Here is a 17981-nt window from a genome sequence, read left to right as displayed (position 1 = left end):
TAGGCATAGACCTGTGTAGGAACAAAAAAATAACAAATAGGAGCAAGGACTTCAAGAATAATGAAGGGAATAAATCAAAACAATAACAAACGAGATATTTTCCCACAAATATTTCTTGATATTTTACTAGAATATGTGTTTTAAGTGATGAAAAATAATTTTAAATTATCATTTAAAAAACAAGCAAAGGAGGGCTTACAGTGTATCTATGGCTACAATGAATATCACATATACCCATAAGAATTCAGATATTAACTATGTCAGAATATAGATGTAAAAAACACGTCATGCAAAATAAACTTACTCGTCAGGCAGCCAGAAGGACAGCCCACTGAGGTCCTAAATCCTTTAACGCGGACATGCGCAGAAGAAAGTTCCTCTTTCTCGGTGGACGCAATGGCGGACGCAGAGTGAGTGTTATCCGCCGTGTTAAAATCTAAGGCCATCCACTATTAATATAGCCATCTTTGTTAATTTTACACTCTGTATAGATTGTTTAGTCTGCATACGCCATAATCCTACTAGTATTGTTGAGAATAGTGTTTTGTGTTGTTAGGATGACTTTATGGAGGCTTGTGTGTAGCCGTAGTAGTACAACATGGCTGTCGGTCCAGCCTCCGTGAAGATTCAAGAAGTAGCTCGTTTCTATGCTATAATGGAGAATTACTGCTGGGATACGTTGTCGACTTAAACGCTGTTGTAATGTTTTCTAAACGCAAAGAAGAGCGTTCAGAGAAACTCCACCGGTATGGGAGCCGGTAAATGATGAGAGGTTAGCAAGCTAGCAGCTACTTGCGGTGGTTATAACATGGTTCTTTGTAGTAATTGAGCTTTTTGAGGATTTCCTGTATTGTTATTATGTTTCCAACTTTGACCTAAAGTTTCATGTCTCCTTAAACAGAAAAAAACCACAGGCGGTCCCTGAGAGCCTTTTGAAAAGGCGAAAGGCCTTCGCTACCATGAAGACCATGCGCGTCAAGAAGATGCTGGCTGAGAAAAAGGTAAGATGTCTACTGTAATGTGTGCATGTTTTTATGTATGTATGTATGTATGCATATAGCTCCTGTTAGAAGGGCTAATGTGATTCCACGTTGACTGTCTTCGATAGGACAAAACAGAATTAGGTGTAGAGAGGGGTAGACAACTTCTTTGTTTTTGCTTCTGTGGTTATGGATGTTCTTCAGTATTGTATTATCACATGGTCCACGTGTCTGCCCACAACTTTATAGTAATTACATGCTCCTCCGAATAAGAATCTGATAAAATTGCATGTCAACCCCTCCAAAGACTGAATCGGCCTACTAAGAACATTGATGCTGGCCAACTAAGTTTTCATGCACATTTCCGTTTTTTGCACTTATATTATCTACTCTGATTTAAATGAATACTTCGTTTTCATGCAGTTGTGCACACCTTGAACACCTTGAATCAAGATAAGAGTATTTTTGAGGAGGGAATAATACTTGCTATAAGACATGGTCTTGATCAAGGCAGCTGAAGTTGCTGTTAGATTATAGTTTAGTGCTACATGTGGTTAATGATGCATACTTTTTTCCCCGTCTTATCGACCATGGTGAGAGAACTGACAACTAAGCCAGTTTGTCTGAAACCACATGCCAGTCTAACAGTGAATTTTACCATGAGGATGTATTTAACCTATTGATGGACTTTCACCCCTAGCATCACTTGTTGAGCTTTAAGGAAGTCTGAACTTTAAATATAACACTGTAGAAATCAAGACTTGTTGGATACAATGAACCCCTTCAGTCTGAATTTTAATTGGTAAAGCCAAAGTTGTCCAACATACAATTTGACATGTTTTCCCAGTAAACGTGTGATGCTTCAGCTTGCTTTTTGATCTGCAGGCAAATATGGCATCATAGTAGTCATTGTTTCTGACTCCAATGTCATGAATGCAAACTTCCATCAAATGGAGATGCAGGGTTCCACACTTTTAATAAGGCTTGACTAAAGCACTGTTGTGCACCAGTAAATTATAAAATTAAATATGGAGCTTAATCCCAGATCAAATGTACGTCTTGACTTTATCCGTAAACATGTTATCAGTGCACTGAACGAGCATGTATTGTGTTCTCAGGCCAGGAAAGTGACCAGGAAACTGATCTACAAGAGGGCTGAGAAGTACCACAAGGAGTACAGGCAGATGTACAGACGTGAAGTCCGTCTGGGCCGCACTGCTCGCAAAGTGGGAAACTTCTACGTGCCAGCTGAGCCCAAACTGGCCTTTGTTGTCAGAATCAGAGGGTGAGTGCTGTCCATCAGAAATGTCCTGCTCGTCAGACATCAGAAACATTTACCTGGATTACTAGATTTCCAACAAAGTGTTGTGCTCATGACATGGATCGGTTAAACCAGCGATTCCCAACATGGAATTACACACCTAATTATAACATTTATTTGGCATAATATCCACATTTCTGTTAAGGAGAAAAATTAACTGATTACAGATCTTTAGTATATTTTCACAAACCACTTAACGATAGATACTTCTCCTTGCCTCTTGTTTGTAGTCATATAGAAGCACATGAGAAGCAAATGAGCCATTTATCTTAGACAGAGGCGCTTTAATTCACTAAATTTGGTAATCTAGTAATCCATGTAAATGTTCTGTCTGCTTCGTGGTTAATGATGCTCACTCTTTCCCCGACTTATCGACTATGATTATACAGCTTTGTACATTAAGCCAATTTTTCTGAAACCACAAACTTGATAGATAAGAAAGCTGCATACTGATGCTAAGCTATACGCTAATCATTATCATCATTTGTTTTCCAGTATCAATGGTGTCAGCCCCAAGGTCCGCAAAGTCCTGCAGCTTCTCCGTCTGCGCCAGATCTTCAATGGCGTGTTCGTCAAGCTAAACAAGGCTTCGATCAACATGCTCAGGATCGCTGAGCCGTACATCGCTTGGGGGTAAGACAGCTTGATGGAGACGCATTGTTATAGTGACTTTAAAGGCTTTATCTCTGGAGTGTGGTTGATGATGCTCAACTTTTTTCCCCATCTTATCGACCATGGTGATTACTGACTGAAACTAAGCCAGTTTGTCTGAAACCACATTCCATGATAGTACTAAGCCCGACAGTGTGCAGTATTTACACGTCTGTATTCTGAGTAAATATTATTTTAATTACTCAGAGGTTCTTGATTTGTATTTATGTATAAAGACAGTTTGTTTGAATGTGTTTAGTGGAAGAAATAAAACACCTTTTTATAAAGACTGTAGCAAAAATGGCAACAAACCCTCAGTGGGCTTCTTCAGAGTGAGCCATGCTCTACATGGGCTGTCCAGCTGTATGGCAAATTATAATGTCAACGTTTGGATTCAGAATCAATGCGTCCTTTTTGTTTTTTGAGGGAGACAACTGATCACACACTGTGAGCACCTGTAGCTCTATAATCTGCAGTTGCTGTCTGTGTTCAGTCACTGAGCTGCTGCTCTCAGGGGTTTTAAATATTAAAGCATGTTGCACCTCTGGTCACAACCTAATCAGTCATCTAATGGCAGGTGATTTGCATTTTGACTGTTGACAACTGTAATTATGTTGATTGGGTAATTTTCCAATCAACAAAGTGCTGTCGAAGTGACCAGATGAGCACTAAGATTAGTTTTGTTTTTAAAAGGTTCAAGTCCCTTTTTGTACTATTAATTCTCTAATGACTGCATATTTCCTATTTTCAGAATCTAATCTTGCTGTGAACTACATTGCTCAGATTTAAACTCATTTCATAACCTTTTTATTACATGTTCCCTCAGATACCCCAACCTGAAGTCTGTGCGTGAGCTCATCTACAAACGTGGTCATGGCAGGATGAGGAAGCAGCGCATCGCCCTCACAGACAACGCTCTGGTGGAGAAGGCCCTCGGTATGGAAACTTTATACCATGTTACTTGAAACAAATTGTGCACATACAAGGTGAAGATGGTTCGAGATGAGAACTTCATGTAACCTGTGACCATCAAGATTAGTTATTTTGAGGAGGGAGTAATATTTGCTACATGTGGTTAATGATGCATACTTTTTTCCCCGTCTTATCGACCATGGTGAGAGAACTGACAACTAAGCCAGTTTGTCTGAAACCACATGCCAGTCTAACAGTGAATTTTACCATGAGGATGTATTTAAGCTATTGATAGACTTTCACCCCTAGCTCATCACTTGTTTACCTGTTGGAACTTGTCACATGGTAAAATGTTTGTTGAGCTATAATCTGAACTTGAAATATAACATTGTAGAAATCAGAATGTCAAATATACAACTTCAGACTTATGTTTTCCCAGCAAACATTGACGCATCACCTCTGGCCTTCACTGTCTCGGTTATGCTGCAGTTCATCTTGTTAAGCGCGTTGTGTTTTGATCTGCAGGCAAATATGGCATCATCTGTGTTGAGGACCTCATCCATGAGATTTACACAGTTGGTAAGAACTTCAAGCCCGCCAACAACTTCCTGTGGCCCTTCAAGCTGTCATCACCCCGCGGTGGCATGAACAAGAAGACTACACACTTTGTGGAGGGAGGAGATGCCGGTAACAGGGAGGATCAGATCAACAGAATGATCCGGAGGATGAACTAAAGTTATGGTGAGTTGTAGGAACATTGCCGTCTACAAGCTATGAGTGGCTCATTAGATGTGGTTAATGATGCATAATCTTTTTTCCCCATCTTATCGACTGTGGTGAAAACCAGCTGAAATTAAGCCAATATGTCTGAAACCACATCTTAGCCATCAATCTTGAGATCATATACAGATTCTTCAGTAATGTGGAGGCAAACAATGGATCCAATAAAGCAAAATAGTTTCATTGCATAAGATGTCGAGACTCAATATAAAGAGAGTTCTTAATCTGACATCAATATCTATGGCATGGATAGATTAAGTGTTTTTATAGTGCCTCCTTACTTAATGCATAACTATCTGTATGTTTAGAAGCATATAATGTTTAGTGTCCCTCTATAACGTTTCTTTTTTTGTCTTTCAGGTTTTCAAAGGACTCAAATGTACAATAAAAAACTTGAGAAAACATTCTTGTTCCTGTCATTAATGTCGATGTGCAGTTTAATAAAGCATTGTGTCATTTCATGCATATAATCCATATTTATTTGACATTGATTTACAAATGAACACATACAGTATCGTACATAAACATTGGAAGGAGTACTGAGAGAGTTTAGTTGGTTAAGTAGCACAAATACAGACTATTTTGAGGTTCTTGTCCTTAAATCCATAATACACTACATTATTCTGACGGTTCACTTTGCAGATTAATATAATTGAACAAATAAATATATTTTATTACAGTAAATAACATAAGCAACATTAATTTAAAAAGCAATGTGTCACAAATTATAATCCATTAATGTATAATATTCTGCATAATGAATACTTTCATTTTGGATACTATATATTACAATTACACTTTTACTTGTAACCGGATACTTACAATGTTATTGTTTTAGCACTTCCAACACTGCAAATGAGAAATAAGATGCTTCTGAAACTGAACTCTTGCAGAAGTAACATTTTGTTTTTGGATGAATATTCTGAGTAACGGTTTTCATGAAGCTTGTTTCCATGGTGACGCAGTTACTCGGTTACAGCTGCAGTATAGCATTGCTGCTCGTGATGTGTAGCTCGTGCACACTGGCCTTTATAATGTCCAGGACTCGTATGTTTGCTCTATAACCAGGTTAGTGACTATATGGCAGCTCCAACATGACGACTCTGCAAGCTGAACGCATCGCGACCCTCCGCTAAAGCCTCCATGTCGGAGCGGGGCTCGGGTTGCAGCCCGCGCGGCCCTGATGCTGCGACTCATCCCGCATACAGGAGCTTCGGGATGGGAGCAGGTGGAGGACAAGCAGCTGTCAGACACAACAATCACCTCAGGAGGAAACTGCCCCTGATACATCCCCTGAGCAGTGAGTAAGCCTGCAGTATCTGCGCAATGCATTCATGCTGCTAGCTTGACGGCACCCTGAGGCTGAGCTGCTCTGTTGCAGGGTCCCGGGACTGGAACACGCTGCTCAGCGGCTTCATAGTTGGAGGGTAAGATCATGAGATGTGTGCAAGCTTCACATGCTCATGATGCATATTTCTGTTAGTCCTGTTTCTTCTAGCTTCTACTGGACTGCAGAAACACATTATACTGTATATGCATGGGCCCCTGGGCCCCTGGGCACAGGCATGCAAAAGGCCCCACCACTTCTCCTTCACAGGATAAAGACACACTTTATAATAACCGTTTTGTTTTGTCTTTGTAGTCTATAAGCATCTCTCTGCGGTGTTGTGTCTTTTTGTTGTCCTTAGTTTTGCATATTTTGATAGTGGTTTAGGTCTTTTTGTTTTCTAAAAGCCTATTTAGATTCAGCAGTTTTTCAACATAAGCACTTATTACTTAATGTGTATTAATGTGGCTTCCTTATTTCTTGCCTGTGGTTGTTTTTGCCCCCTTTTTTTTTTATAGATGATTTGCTTCTCTTTTTTTAAAGTCATTTTGTGTCTTTCAGTCGTTTTGTGTCCCTCTGTAGTGGATGTGCCCCTTTTCATAGTTATTGTGAGTCTGCAGTGATCCATCCGTGGGTATAAACACATTCTTAGTGATGTTCCACTTTATAAAAGATCGTAGACTTTGTGTGTCATTATTCTGGGTGTTCACATTTCTCCATGTGTGCTGACATGATATTTGTAGGTCATCTAACTTATCCAAAGAGGAAACGGAGAACAATGACCCGGACATCAGTGGGAGACGCTTTCTGTTTGATAAACAATGTAAGAGTTGCACTTTAATTATTACAGTTGAGAGTGTAATTATAAGATTATTTAAATATTCTGAAATTCATTTTAAACAATTGATTTGCCACATTGAGAATTTGAGGCTTTTTGCTGGACAGCCAGTAGGTGGAGACGTCATCATATAAAATGATCTCAACAGTGACCACAAGTGTAACATTGATACTTAACATTACTCATGAAAGCAAGAGATTTCCCATATTACATAACATACAATTATTTAGAAAATGTCTTTATATCAGAAGTTCTGAATGTCTAAAAGTCATTATTTTTAGATGCGAGGTTAGAGAGGACCAGAAGTGTGATTCCGCCGCTGCAGAGAGACTACCATGTGCACAGACCTGGCAACCTGCATCCCTTCAGCCTCTCCAAGGAGCTTTCCCACAGCCAGGCGGGCCGGCCTTTCACCCCGCGGTAACCTGTGGATTAATGTCACTTAGCCCACGTAGCATATTTCTAGAGACAGCTGCACCGACCGCACTAATTACACCGAGTCACTGTCTCATAGATGACAAGAATATGAACTGAGAAGAAAGCAAGATTAATATTTTGACACGCATAATTTGTCTGTCACAATCAGACGAATTCAAGCTTTTAATGTTGCAACACGGGACACATGATTATAGCTAATTCATCATTAGTTTACACAATGATGAGGTCATCATCAGTCGTTTGTGGGAACAGTTTAGTTTGATGTCACGCTGCCTTCACTTTCACATCGTACGTAACAACATCGTCATTCTGCAGCTCAGGGTTAAATTAAGTGCAGTTATGGTCAATTTATGCTGAAAGAACATCATGAAAAAGATAATAAAAAGAGCAGTGCAGTCTGAGATATACTGTACATACCTTTTACTGTTTTTTGTTGAATTATTTTATAATATTTTCATATTGGTATTGTGTTTCTCTTCTGCTCTTTATGTTTCTTGTACATATTCTACTAGTATTTTTTATTTCATTCTATATATATGTTCTTGTGCATATTCTTAATAATATATTTGTATAATTTATTATATTTTTCTTCTATTTTTTATTTATGTTTCTTTGCTTTTATTTTTCATTTTTCTCTTACTATGTTTATGTTATGCACCAAAACAAATTCCTTCAATGTTCCTACAATAAATCTGTTTTTCATAAATTGAATAACTCACTTCTGTCCTGCAGCTTCCCTGAAAGATATGAAGTGAACACAACTCCAGCCATCCTCTTTCCTTCCCCTTTAATCCTCAACGGCAGAAACACCTTCTCAGTTGACAACTGCAAGCTCAGCAGGTATTTGTGCCCTTATGAACTAGATCAGATCAAAAACAATCGATGGTTCTCTCAACTGCTTCTCACACCTAAAGCCTCTCGTGTCCCCTCTGCTCCTCAGGCCCAAGGTGAATTATCCGACCTACAACCTGCTCAGTGCTAAAGACAATCAGAAGAGTGAGTTGTTTTCATGCTTCCATGTTGTCCAGTGTTTGTTGTGGTCAGAACGGCTCCGTATGTGTTGCAAAGGGAATCCAACCTTCAACCCCCACTCGTGTTTATGATCATTTATTGGCAGCAAACATGTCCGTTTTATGGATTTTCCTTCTTGAAACTAAAAGCATGGATCCTGTGCCTCACTATTGTCACCAGGGTGCCTTGTTGGAGGTCAGGTGGAGAGTTTGCTCCTGTGTTAAAGTGCAATTATTGTATTTTTCTCTTTTCTTTTACATTGTTGTTGTTATGGCTTCATAAGGCTTCATGTGTTTGTCATTTTCATGAAGGCGATATCTCAGGAACGCTTTGAGTGAATCTTTTTAATCGGCACAAACCTTCACTTGGACTCAAGTTGAACTGATTAGAATTTGGGGGTCAAAGGTCACTGTGACCTCACAAAACACCATTTTGGCCATAACTCAGGAATTCATGCTATTAACGATTTAATATTGAAGATAAAATGAGGACATTTTGGACAGACATGGATGTAAACTACCTGATTGGTTGGCGGAGGAATACAACCACGAGGTGGTAAATTGAATCAATACTACTCACAAAAGCAAGAAGTGTAGATGAAACCTTCATGTAAATGCCTGAGCTTCATTGTATATGTCACATTAAAGATCTCGTCCTAATATCTCTTCTTCTCTCTTCTTCCATTTCTCTCATCTCCTGCCACACAGGCCAGTCCTACCCCGACCCGGTGGTCGGAGCCTCTCGCTCTTTCATCCACAGGATATCGGAGCTGTCCTCCCTGGAGGGCGAGACGGTGAGGCAAGAAAAGCTCAAACAAATGAGGAAACCGAAAAAACCTCCATCCTGACAATCACTCTCTTCCCAGTCACGCTGGTCGAGGATCAAAACCTTCGAGTCTGTGCCAACGTTGTCTGAACAGAATAAAACCTTACAGGCGCCATGTTCCCGTCAGTGGCTCGTTGTGACGGCTTGTTTGTCCTCAGCGGTTTTAGTTTTCTGCTCAACTTGGCTGGTCTTCACATTTTGGGATTCCTGAGCTGATCTCCTCTGTAGTGATTACATGTGGTGTTTTCTACAACAACAAACGCTAGAGATGAATATTAAATATTTGTTATTCTGCCTCACAGCTGTCACAAGTCTCCCTCCTAACACCTGCATGAAAAGACATTTTTCATGGCTGTTATGTAATACTGCCATATTTCCTGCTGTATCATGAATATGTTGCAGATGCTGTCTGTTGGATCTCATTACAAAAGTGTTTCAAACGTTACAGTTAATCGAGTAAGTGGAATATTTATGTACAACTTGAATAGTTTAGCAAAACCATTATCGTGCCTTGTTAAACGTCTTCCTGAAATTAAAAACATTTATTTTTGTTATTGTTACGGCTGTTTCCCCTTTTGTGAGCTTCGACGTCCTTTGGCACATATCGACCAGCGCAGTCATTTAAATGTCTAAACGATTGCAATGAAACACAATCTGCATTCCTTATCTGCAAAACAGACACAAAACTGTGCCCCCAGATCCCAGAATGTGGTACTTTCCCACATAATTCATTGTTTAGTTGCCATATGGAGGGCAGCTCGTGTCTCTTGTCTTGTTCATTGTGTTCGACAAAGACAGCAGTCATAGTCTTTTTGTTTAGAGAGAAATTGAGGACTTCATTATTATTTGAAGATGCAGCAGCTGGGTCATAAATTGTGCTGGTTTAAAACAATTCAATTAGCACAATGACTAACCTTGTTGTGTGAACTTTATCTTGTGTTGTACTGTGAATAACTAAAGCAGAGGAGTCTTGCTCATATTATAGGAATTAAACTCATTCATTCATGCAGATGAGTTTATATTACACATAATTCTGTAATTACAGTAGAACTGCAGAAACACCAGAAGAATAACTTCACTACACATTTTAAGATCTCATCACAACACACTTTAACATTTACTATATATTCATGTCTTTTAAATGCATGTTATGGCACAATTAATGGAAATGGAAGTCGATAATTTCACTACAAGTAGAACTTGTTTTTGTCATTATAAATGTCATAAAAAAAAGTCAAAGTATTTTTATAGTTTTACAGCCCGACTCTTCGGCTGCGACTGAAATGGGAGACAAGACAAGCTTAAAAGTAATAAACATTTATTTACAAAACAACAAACAGAACAGATATGGAGGTCAGAGATCAGTCATAGTGAGCAAACAAAACAGCAGCCACGGCAACAAGAGAAGAGAGAAGGATTCCATGGGAAGCTGGCGAGGCTTTACATCAGGAAGCTCAGGTGAAGATGAAGCTCAGGTGAAGATGAAGCTCAGGTGAAGATGAAGCTCAGGTGAAGAGGAAGCTCAGGTGAAGAGGAAGCTCAGGTGAAGATGAAGCTCAGGTGAAGTAAAGCTCAGGTGAAGATGAAGCTCAGGTGAAGAGGAAGCTCAGGTGAAGCTGAAGCTCAGGTGAAGAGGAAGCTCAGGTGAAGATGAAGCTCATGTGAAGAGGAAGCTCAGGTGAAGAGGAAGCTCAAGTGAAGAGGAAGCTCAGGTGAAGAGGAAGCTCAGGTGAAGCTGAAGCTCAGGTGAAGAGGGAGCTCAGGTGAAGATGAAGCTCAGGTGAAGATGAAGCTCAGGTGAAGAGGAAGCTCAGGTGAAGAGGAAGCTCAGGTGAAGAGGAAGCTCAGGTGAAGCTGAAGCTCAGGTGAAGAGGAAGCTCAGGTGAAGCTGAAGCTCAGGTGAAGATGAAGCTCAGGTGAAGAGGAAGCTCAGGTGAAGATGAAGCTCATGTGAAGATGAAGCTCATGTGAAGCTGAAGCTCAGGTGAAGATGAAGCTCAGGTGAAGATGAAGCTCAGGTGAAGCTGAAGCTCAGGTGAAGATGAAGCTCAGGTGAAGATGAAGCTCATGTGAAGAAGCTCAGGTGAAGCTGAAGCTCAGGTGAAGATGAAGCTCAGGTGAAGCTGAAGCTCAGGTGAAGATGAAGCTCAGGTGAAGATGAAGCTCATGTGAAGAAGCTCAGGTGAAGCTGAAGCTCAGGTGAAGATGAAGCTCAGGTGAAGCTGAAGCTCAGGTGAAGAGGAAGCTCAGGTGAAGATGAAGCTCATGTGAAGATGAAGCTCAGGTGAAGATGAAGCTCAGGTGAAGCTGAAGCTCAGGTGAAGAGGAAGCTCAGGTGAAGATGAAGCTCATGTGAAGATGAAGCTCAGGTGAAGATGAAGCTCATGTGAAGATGAAGCTCAGGTGAAGATGAAGCTCACGCCGCGGATCCTGCAAGACAAAGAGGAGCCAGAACGCAAACGACAGAAGGACTCCTAGTGGAGGGGAAGGGGTTGTGAAAGAATGTCGTTAAAGATGTCATAGTATAGTAGGTCATAAAATCTTTGTAAAAAGTCATAATATAGTATGTTGTAAAAATATAAAAAAATAATAATAATAAGAGTCATAGCGTAGTTTTTGTCATAACAAAGTTTAGTATGTTATAAAGAAGTATTGTATGTCAAAAAATATGAGAAAAAGAGTCATAATATAATATAGTATGTCGTAAAAATGTCATAAATGGCTTTGTGTCGTGCATGTATGACCAGGCTGTATTGATCCCCGTCAAGGTTACACACGACCTCCAACACGGAGCAGGAACCGTCATTCCAGAGGCTTCAGACATTTGTCAGAAAACTTGCATCTCCATATTAGCCTACAGCTGGGCGTGAGGACCTGTAGTGATGTCAAGCAGCAGTCAGTCCGTAGGTCAGAGAGTGCTTTTAACCCTAACCCATAAATAACCCCCCCCCCCCAGCTTCACTCCTACAATGAATACATTCAAACAAACTTTAGCAAAAAACCTCTCTGGACAAATCTTACACCTCGGAAATGATGTTTAAGACTTTTTAAGGACCCTTGTTGTCGTTTAATTAATTGATCAAATTTGAATACTTGTTAAGCCCCCGCGGACACACCGTACTAATCAGGGGGGAAAGAGCCAAGATGGCCACTTAGCTGTCATCTGAAGGATGATAGTGTCCTGCAGTGTGCCACTGAGATCATTTAGAGCTGAGGCTGGCGGGCCTGAGGGGGGCAGATCAAGCTGCTTGATGATCTGAAACACTTTCAAGTGAAAGATCAAAGTTTTACTTCCATTATTCTTTTTACATTTCCATTTGATTAAGCAAAGTGGAGACAGAAGAGAGAGAGAGGGGATGTCATCCGGCGGAGCGTGACATCAAAGCGTTCGGTCACTCTGTCACATTGACTGTGTTTAATGTGTGTCAAATGTTGTGTCTTGTTTGTGCACCCCCCTCCCTGTGGATAGTGAGGTGTGTGTTTCAGGGACACACAGTGACCTAGAAACACAGAGCCGTCCCCTGATTCAAGTGGAGGGTTTGTATTCACGCTCAAACGGAGGCCGGTCTCCCTCTTCTTACCGTCTCTTTCAAGTGTAGTGAAACAAAATGACCTGGAACAAACAGTCAACAATGAGGTCTTTAATAAGAGCTGTACTGAGGCCGGCCCACAAGTGGTTTATCGTTTCACCGCAGGACTCCAGCACAGAGCCACACCAGAGTACAGTGTGGTGGGGAAACTGTTTCCATCAGGCCTCAGTATCAGGTTCAGATCAGTTTTCTTAACTTAAAGGTTTTTGCTTATATTTTCTTTCAAAGTCTTTGTCATATCTTATTATTAATGTAAGAGGACAGAGGGTAGTGAAGAAAAGCCAGGCTGTGTTACTGTTTCACCTGACTTGATGTTGTGCCAGTTGACTCTATCAGCAGGGTTCAGAGAATGTAGCCCGTCTGCCAAATTACAACTTTGCCAAAGACTCAAATCAAAAATGCCCTAAATATGTTTGGGTCAGCTCATGTCCCTTTAAAATGATTGTTTAGTGTTTGCTGTTTAATGTGAACAACTATGATCAATATTCTTTATGGGTCAACAATGGGAGAGAGGAGTAATCTTGTTTTGGTTTTTCATATTAACTTAATTAACGCACATTAACACATTAACACTTAATATTTTTGGGGTTTTAAACTGACATTTGATGACGTCACCTCGGGCTTCAGGAATTTTTAATTTTAATTTTATTTGAGATCCCCACAGCATCATACCTGTTGACCTGTTGACCTGTTGACCTCCAGCCAACCAATACAAAGTCTCGCTTTATAAAGGTTAGAACCTGACTGATGCCTCCTCTGTTACAAAACCAGTTTGGAAATCTAAAGTAGCTTGTTAAAATATCCTAAAAGATAGTTACACAAAAACAAATGATAGAGCAAACAGACGACATGTGTCAACAGGTCCTGGTCTCGTGGTGACCTGTGAGTCTGTGTATTCAAGAGGGCACTCAGAGGTCAGATCTCTGCAGAGCAGGAAACTCATACACACACGGAACACAACGTTCACGAGGGCTCGGAAAATCTCAGAAAAGAAGTCATAGTGTAGTATGTTGCAAAAAAGTCATGTCATGTTCGATGACTAGAACATGAAGATAGTTAAAGAACAAGATCATTGCATACAAGTTATCAGCTGGAACTTCCCCATTGCATTATTCACATTAACACAATTACTTTTTATATTACAAGCTTTCTGACATGTGATGTTTAAATATGTAAATGAGGCATTATGTAATGTAACTGTTGGTGAGCTTAGGAGAAATCTACACACACACAAAGTTAGAAACACAAACTCTGAACTAAAACAGGTATGTGAGTGAGATTTGACAAGATTGCAACAAGTCAAAGCAGGACTGTGTATAGTTTATAAGTGCCAGACACACACACACACACACACGCGCACACACACACGCACACGCACACGCACACACGAGGGGCCGAACCTTTCACAGCTCTCTGATTTTCACAGTATGATTAATGGTTCCACAGACGAGCCCCCTCTCACAGTCATCACTATCACCTGAAGTCTCATATCTCTCTCTCTCTCTCTCACACACACACACACACACACACACACACACACACACACACACACACACACACACACACACACACACACACACACACACACACACACACACACACACCTGCCTGTCCCTACTTCTCATGTCCACATTGATCTATGCACATATGGGACTATATGCCAGATAGCTGACGATGACCTCCCGTTCGGGAAAAACTTTCATCAATATCACCGGCTTTGTTGTCACTACATTGGCGCTGATCCAGAGCCAGCCGGCCTGCAGAGAGTCATCCGTCCTCTCCTGGAGAAGCAGGTTCTCCTCCATAAACTATCAAACAGTAACGACCAGGTAAGAACGCAGCATCATTATGGGATGTCCTCGATGGCTCGTCAAGTAGATGCTCCTGTAACCACCATGTGGTGATGATTTAAAGACACTGCAGGTGAATGTGGTAAAACTTCTAACTAATAAATATCTCCATGAAACTTCCCGTTGTTTACTTATGTGATAAGTTTTCTGAATTGTTGAGTTTAAATATGCAAATGAGGCATTATCCATCCATCGTCTACCGCTTATCCGAGGTCGGGTCGCGGGGGCAGCAGCTCCAGTAAGGAACCCCAATCTTCCCTTCTCCGGGCCACATCCTCAAGCTCTGACTGGGGGATCCTGAGGCGTTCCCAGGCCAGTGAGGAGATATAATCTCTCCACTGAGTCCTGGGTCTTCCCCGGGGTCTCCTCCCAGCTGGACGTGCCTGGAACACCTCCCTAGGGAGGCGCCCAGGTGGCTCCTTTCAACACATTATCTTATTACATATTTGCTACATTTCCAAAACAGAAATCTGAACATTGGATTAAGCCAGGTTCAAAATTCTAGTTTGAGTCAAAGGTTTTTTACTTGTGTTACTTTGTATTATTAAAAAAATCACTTTTCTGCATGTTTTTTAGGAATACGTGATATAAATGAGGCTCTGAATGAGATGTGAACAAAGCCCTCTGTAAAGGCTTCATGAGCACAAACACTGACCAGTGTGTAAAACATTTATTTTAACCTGTAGAGTCTTGTCATAACTTGTAAGAGCAGGAAATGTGCTTTTATTCTCACTAACGATCTGTATTCTTTGAGGTTGAATCTCACCTGCGTTCAACTGTTCAGCTACTAATCGACCCGGGCCTGTGTTCTGATGACACAAGCCAAGTCAAACATCCGACTTCTCAACAAATAATTACTCATGTGTGTCACTGTGTGTGTCAGTGTGAGTGTGAGTGTGTGTGTGTGTGTGTCATAGCCAGGTACACCATTCTTAAGAAATAAGATAAAAGACTTTCAAATGTCACCGCATGGACAAGTGCAGTACACAAACACAGTACTGAAACTCAGCTACACATAAACACACACTGTGTACACACACACGTAAGTACAGATGTGAACAGGAGACAGCTGAGCAGTAAGTCGTGCAGACAAAGCTTCTATTCATGGACAGAAACTGAGCTCATCAGGAAGAAAGAAACTCAAACTAATTCATTATTCATCTTTAATTAAATATTTTAAGGTCATAAGTAGGTTTTTATAAACAAGGAACTTGCTTTGGTGTATTTGTGAATAAGACACATAAATATGGAAAAGAAAAACATATTACAAATATAAAAAATACTATTAAGACATACCTACAATAATCAGGAATGTACAACAATGTATACTATGTGCAAAGGTTCACGTATAAGAACATAATAATGTACTGTACAGAGATGATAGTGTATCACATCAGTATGAAGGTGAAGAAAGTAACAACTCAGAAAGACTGTACAGCCATGCAGCACATGTTTGCATTGCTGTTTATTTATGTCCAAATATATAAAGCATTCCTCCAGAAGCAGATTCAAAAGATGCACTACAGGAATGATTACTGCTTTTGTTTTGTTGTTCTTGTGCAGCACACATGAAACTATAACTGCACGACGCTGCAGCCGTGTGTTGCAGCATGACACCAACTGATCCTTGAACTGTGTATCATCTAAAATGTGTGTATGTAAGGTACAGGTGGGGAGAGGAAGAGGTGAATTCTAGCATTTGTCAACAAAGCTTTTGAAACTATAGCAACCACGGCTAGTGGTTGCCATGGGGACAGCACAGTTTGCATTCCCCACAGAGGCGCGATGGAGCCGGGAGTCACCCCGCCGTCTCCTTGACACCCAGCACAGGAAGTGCAATCTGTCCGTGTCTCTCGCTGTCTACTTGTCAAACAAAGTTAGTCGTGTGATTGCCGTGAGTTCAGCTTGTGACAGAGTCTGAAGACCGAAAACACACACGGTTCACCATCTGAAGACACGCTGACATGAGCTTAATCTTCTTTTCCTCTCACATACACTATTAAAACTCCAAGCAGGGCGTGCTGCAGTCGGAGGCATGATTGTCTCTGACAGGTGCACAGTAAGGGCAGGAGGTCCAGGGTCGGGGGCTGTCAGATATAAAACACACAGGCTTTGATGTGCATGTCCACAGCAGACTGATGCAGCTGGTGGACAGATCAGATCAGCGACATTTTAGGGGACTTACACTTACAAAATTAAAGTTCCACCCTTTGGAAAACAGAGAAAGAGAAAGAGAAAGTATGTAAAACTAGAAGGGCACTCAGAGCGCGCAGACATCCGCCAAGGTGCAGAAATAACGTGTGCATTCGCCCCGTAATTCAGATCCAAATCAGAAGTGTAATGGGTCCTTCCTTCGCCCACGCTGCACCTAAACTAAGTTTCATGATAACCGGGACGGTAGTTTTGCCGTAATCTTGCTAAAAAAACAAACCAACAAACCGAACAGAACCTCATTGTCGGAGGTAAAAAGACTTACAATAAGTATTATCTATCAAATCAGTACTTTTACTTCTGAGGTCAGTCTGGGTTCAACCCCCTCAAACTTTAATATACACCGATTCAGACACTTGCTCCTCAGTGATGCTGCTGCTGATGATTATGGTGAAGATGAAGGATATTACTGTCGCTTGACCTACCTGCTTATGGCGAGAAGAAGAATCAAAGGACCCAAACAGACCCCCCTCCTCTCTCCGCAAGCTGTTTTTCGAGACAAAAGAGGCAAAAGATTATTACAAATATCTGCTCCTTCTATAGCAGGAGGAACAGGGAGGCCTCATCCCTGCTAATGCTCCCTGCAGAGGCCTCATTTGTTTCCCATGAGATGGAGTAGGAACTGCTCAAATAAAAGCTGACCTTCTGGAGTTCACAACATCCCCAGACATTCAGACTCCTTGAGCAAACAGAACATGAGAGATGGTTTTTTCCTTTCAAATGATAAGCCTAATTTTTCCTGAAATTATTATTATGCATGAAAGAAAGCTTAATTTTGAATGGGTTTTGCAGTGATCTGAAAAAATAATTTTTGCGCCACATGAATAATATTAAATTAGGTCAAAGCAGAATGATGTTATCAGCTTTTATATATTGAAATCTTCACATTAGACCTGATAAAAATAGTTTGTAAGCGTGTCTTAATTTCCTCAGAGCAGCAAATCTAATAGTCGTGTTAATCCATCATGTGTCAGCGACAGGCCCATCCTAATGAGATAAGATTGTCTCAGATCTGCCCTCTCCACAATTACAGTAGATGGAATCAATCTGTCAAGAGTTATAAATTAAAGCGACGCCCTGCTCTGCAAATAATGTTGTGTACACTGGAGCTGCTGATTCACTGCATCAGGACCGAAACTGAACTGTTTCACCTGCTGCATGCCGTCTCTCCAGTCCTGAAGAAATAGTCTGACATTTTGGGAAATGTACGACGAGTATGAAGCTGCAGCCAGGAGACGTTAGCTTAG

General features: G+C 40.9%; 2 protein-coding genes and 4 non-coding genes across 7 annotated transcripts; all 6 read left to right on the top strand.

Annotated features, from left to right (window-relative positions):
• The first annotated feature begins 350 nt into the window (after window positions 1–350).
• On the top strand, window positions 351–5048 carry rpl7 (ribosomal protein L7). Its single transcript, XM_029458152.1, has 7 exons — window positions 351–410; window positions 902–1001; window positions 2099–2265; window positions 2797–2934; window positions 3779–3888; window positions 4390–4605; window positions 5005–5048. Exons 1-6 carry the CDS (start codon window positions 397–399, stop codon window positions 4596–4598), a joined length of 738 nt encoding a protein of 245 aa, XP_029314012.1. The 5' UTR covers window positions 351–396; the 3' UTR covers window positions 4599–4605; window positions 5005–5048.
• Window positions 1528–1616, top strand: LOC115025844 (small nucleolar SNORD12/SNORD106). Its single transcript, XR_003834250.1, has one exon. It is a non-coding gene; the product is annotated as a small nucleolar SNORD12/SNORD106 (small nucleolar RNA).
• On the top strand, window positions 2992–3082 carry LOC115025840 (small nucleolar SNORD12/SNORD106). Its single transcript, XR_003834246.1, has one exon. It is a non-coding gene; the product is annotated as a small nucleolar SNORD12/SNORD106 (small nucleolar RNA).
• On the top strand, window positions 4021–4109 carry LOC115025843 (small nucleolar SNORD12/SNORD106). The gene has a single exon (XR_003834249.1). It is a non-coding gene; the product is annotated as a small nucleolar SNORD12/SNORD106 (small nucleolar RNA).
• Window positions 4653–4744, top strand: LOC115025842 (small nucleolar SNORD12/SNORD106). Its single transcript, XR_003834248.1, has one exon. It is a non-coding gene; the product is annotated as a small nucleolar SNORD12/SNORD106 (small nucleolar RNA).
• Window positions 5049–5487: 439 nt separating the features above from the next.
• Window positions 5488–9637, top strand: c20h8orf89 (chromosome 20 C8orf89 homolog). Of its 2 annotated transcripts, XM_029457953.1 has the most exons (8): window positions 5488–5944; window positions 6026–6071; window positions 6554–6601; window positions 6715–6794; window positions 7091–7229; window positions 7980–8087; window positions 8188–8243; window positions 8966–9637. In XM_029457953.1, exons 1-8 carry the CDS (start codon window positions 5788–5790, stop codon window positions 9103–9105), a joined length of 774 nt encoding a protein of 257 aa, XP_029313813.1. In that variant the 5' UTR covers window positions 5488–5787; the 3' UTR covers window positions 9106–9637. The 2 variants fall into 2 exon arrangements, with proteins under 2 accessions (XP_029313813.1, XP_029313814.1); XM_029457954.1 differs by lacking the exon at window positions 6554–6601 and having other exon boundaries at window positions 5490–5944.
• Window positions 9638–17981: the final 8344 nt, after the last annotated feature.

Source organism: Cottoperca gobio, chromosome 20, assembly GCF_900634415.1.
Source record: "Cottoperca gobio chromosome 20, fCotGob3.1, whole genome shotgun sequence".
Classification (NCBI taxonomy): domain Eukaryota; kingdom Metazoa; phylum Chordata; class Actinopteri; order Perciformes; family Bovichtidae; genus Cottoperca; species Cottoperca gobio.
Note: the sequence above shows the minus strand (reverse complement) of the source record. Positions and strands in the feature narration are given on the sequence as shown.

Excerpts from the sequence above, each read along its gene's own strand:
- rpl7 (XM_029458152.1), top strand. Across the intron at positions 1,002-2,098 it reads AGATGCTGGCTGAGAAAAAG|GCCAGGAAAGTGACCAGGAA; the intron begins GTAAGATGTCTA and ends TTGTGTTCTCAG. Across the intron at positions 2,266-2,796 it reads TTTGTTGTCAGAATCAGAGG|TATCAATGGTGTCAGCCCCA; the intron begins GTGAGTGCTGTC and ends TTTGTTTTCCAG.
- c20h8orf89 (XM_029457953.1), top strand. The coding sequence starts at position 5,788 with ATGTCGGAGCGGGGCTCGGGTTGCAGCCCGCGCGGCCCTGATGCTGCG. Across the intron at positions 5,945-6,025 it reads CCTGATACATCCCCTGAGCA|GGTCCCGGGACTGGAACACG; the intron begins GTGAGTAAGCCT and ends GCTCTGTTGCAG. Across the intron at positions 6,072-6,553 it reads AGCGGCTTCATAGTTGGAGG|TGGATGTGCCCCTTTTCATA; the intron begins GTAAGATCATGA and ends GTCCCTCTGTAG.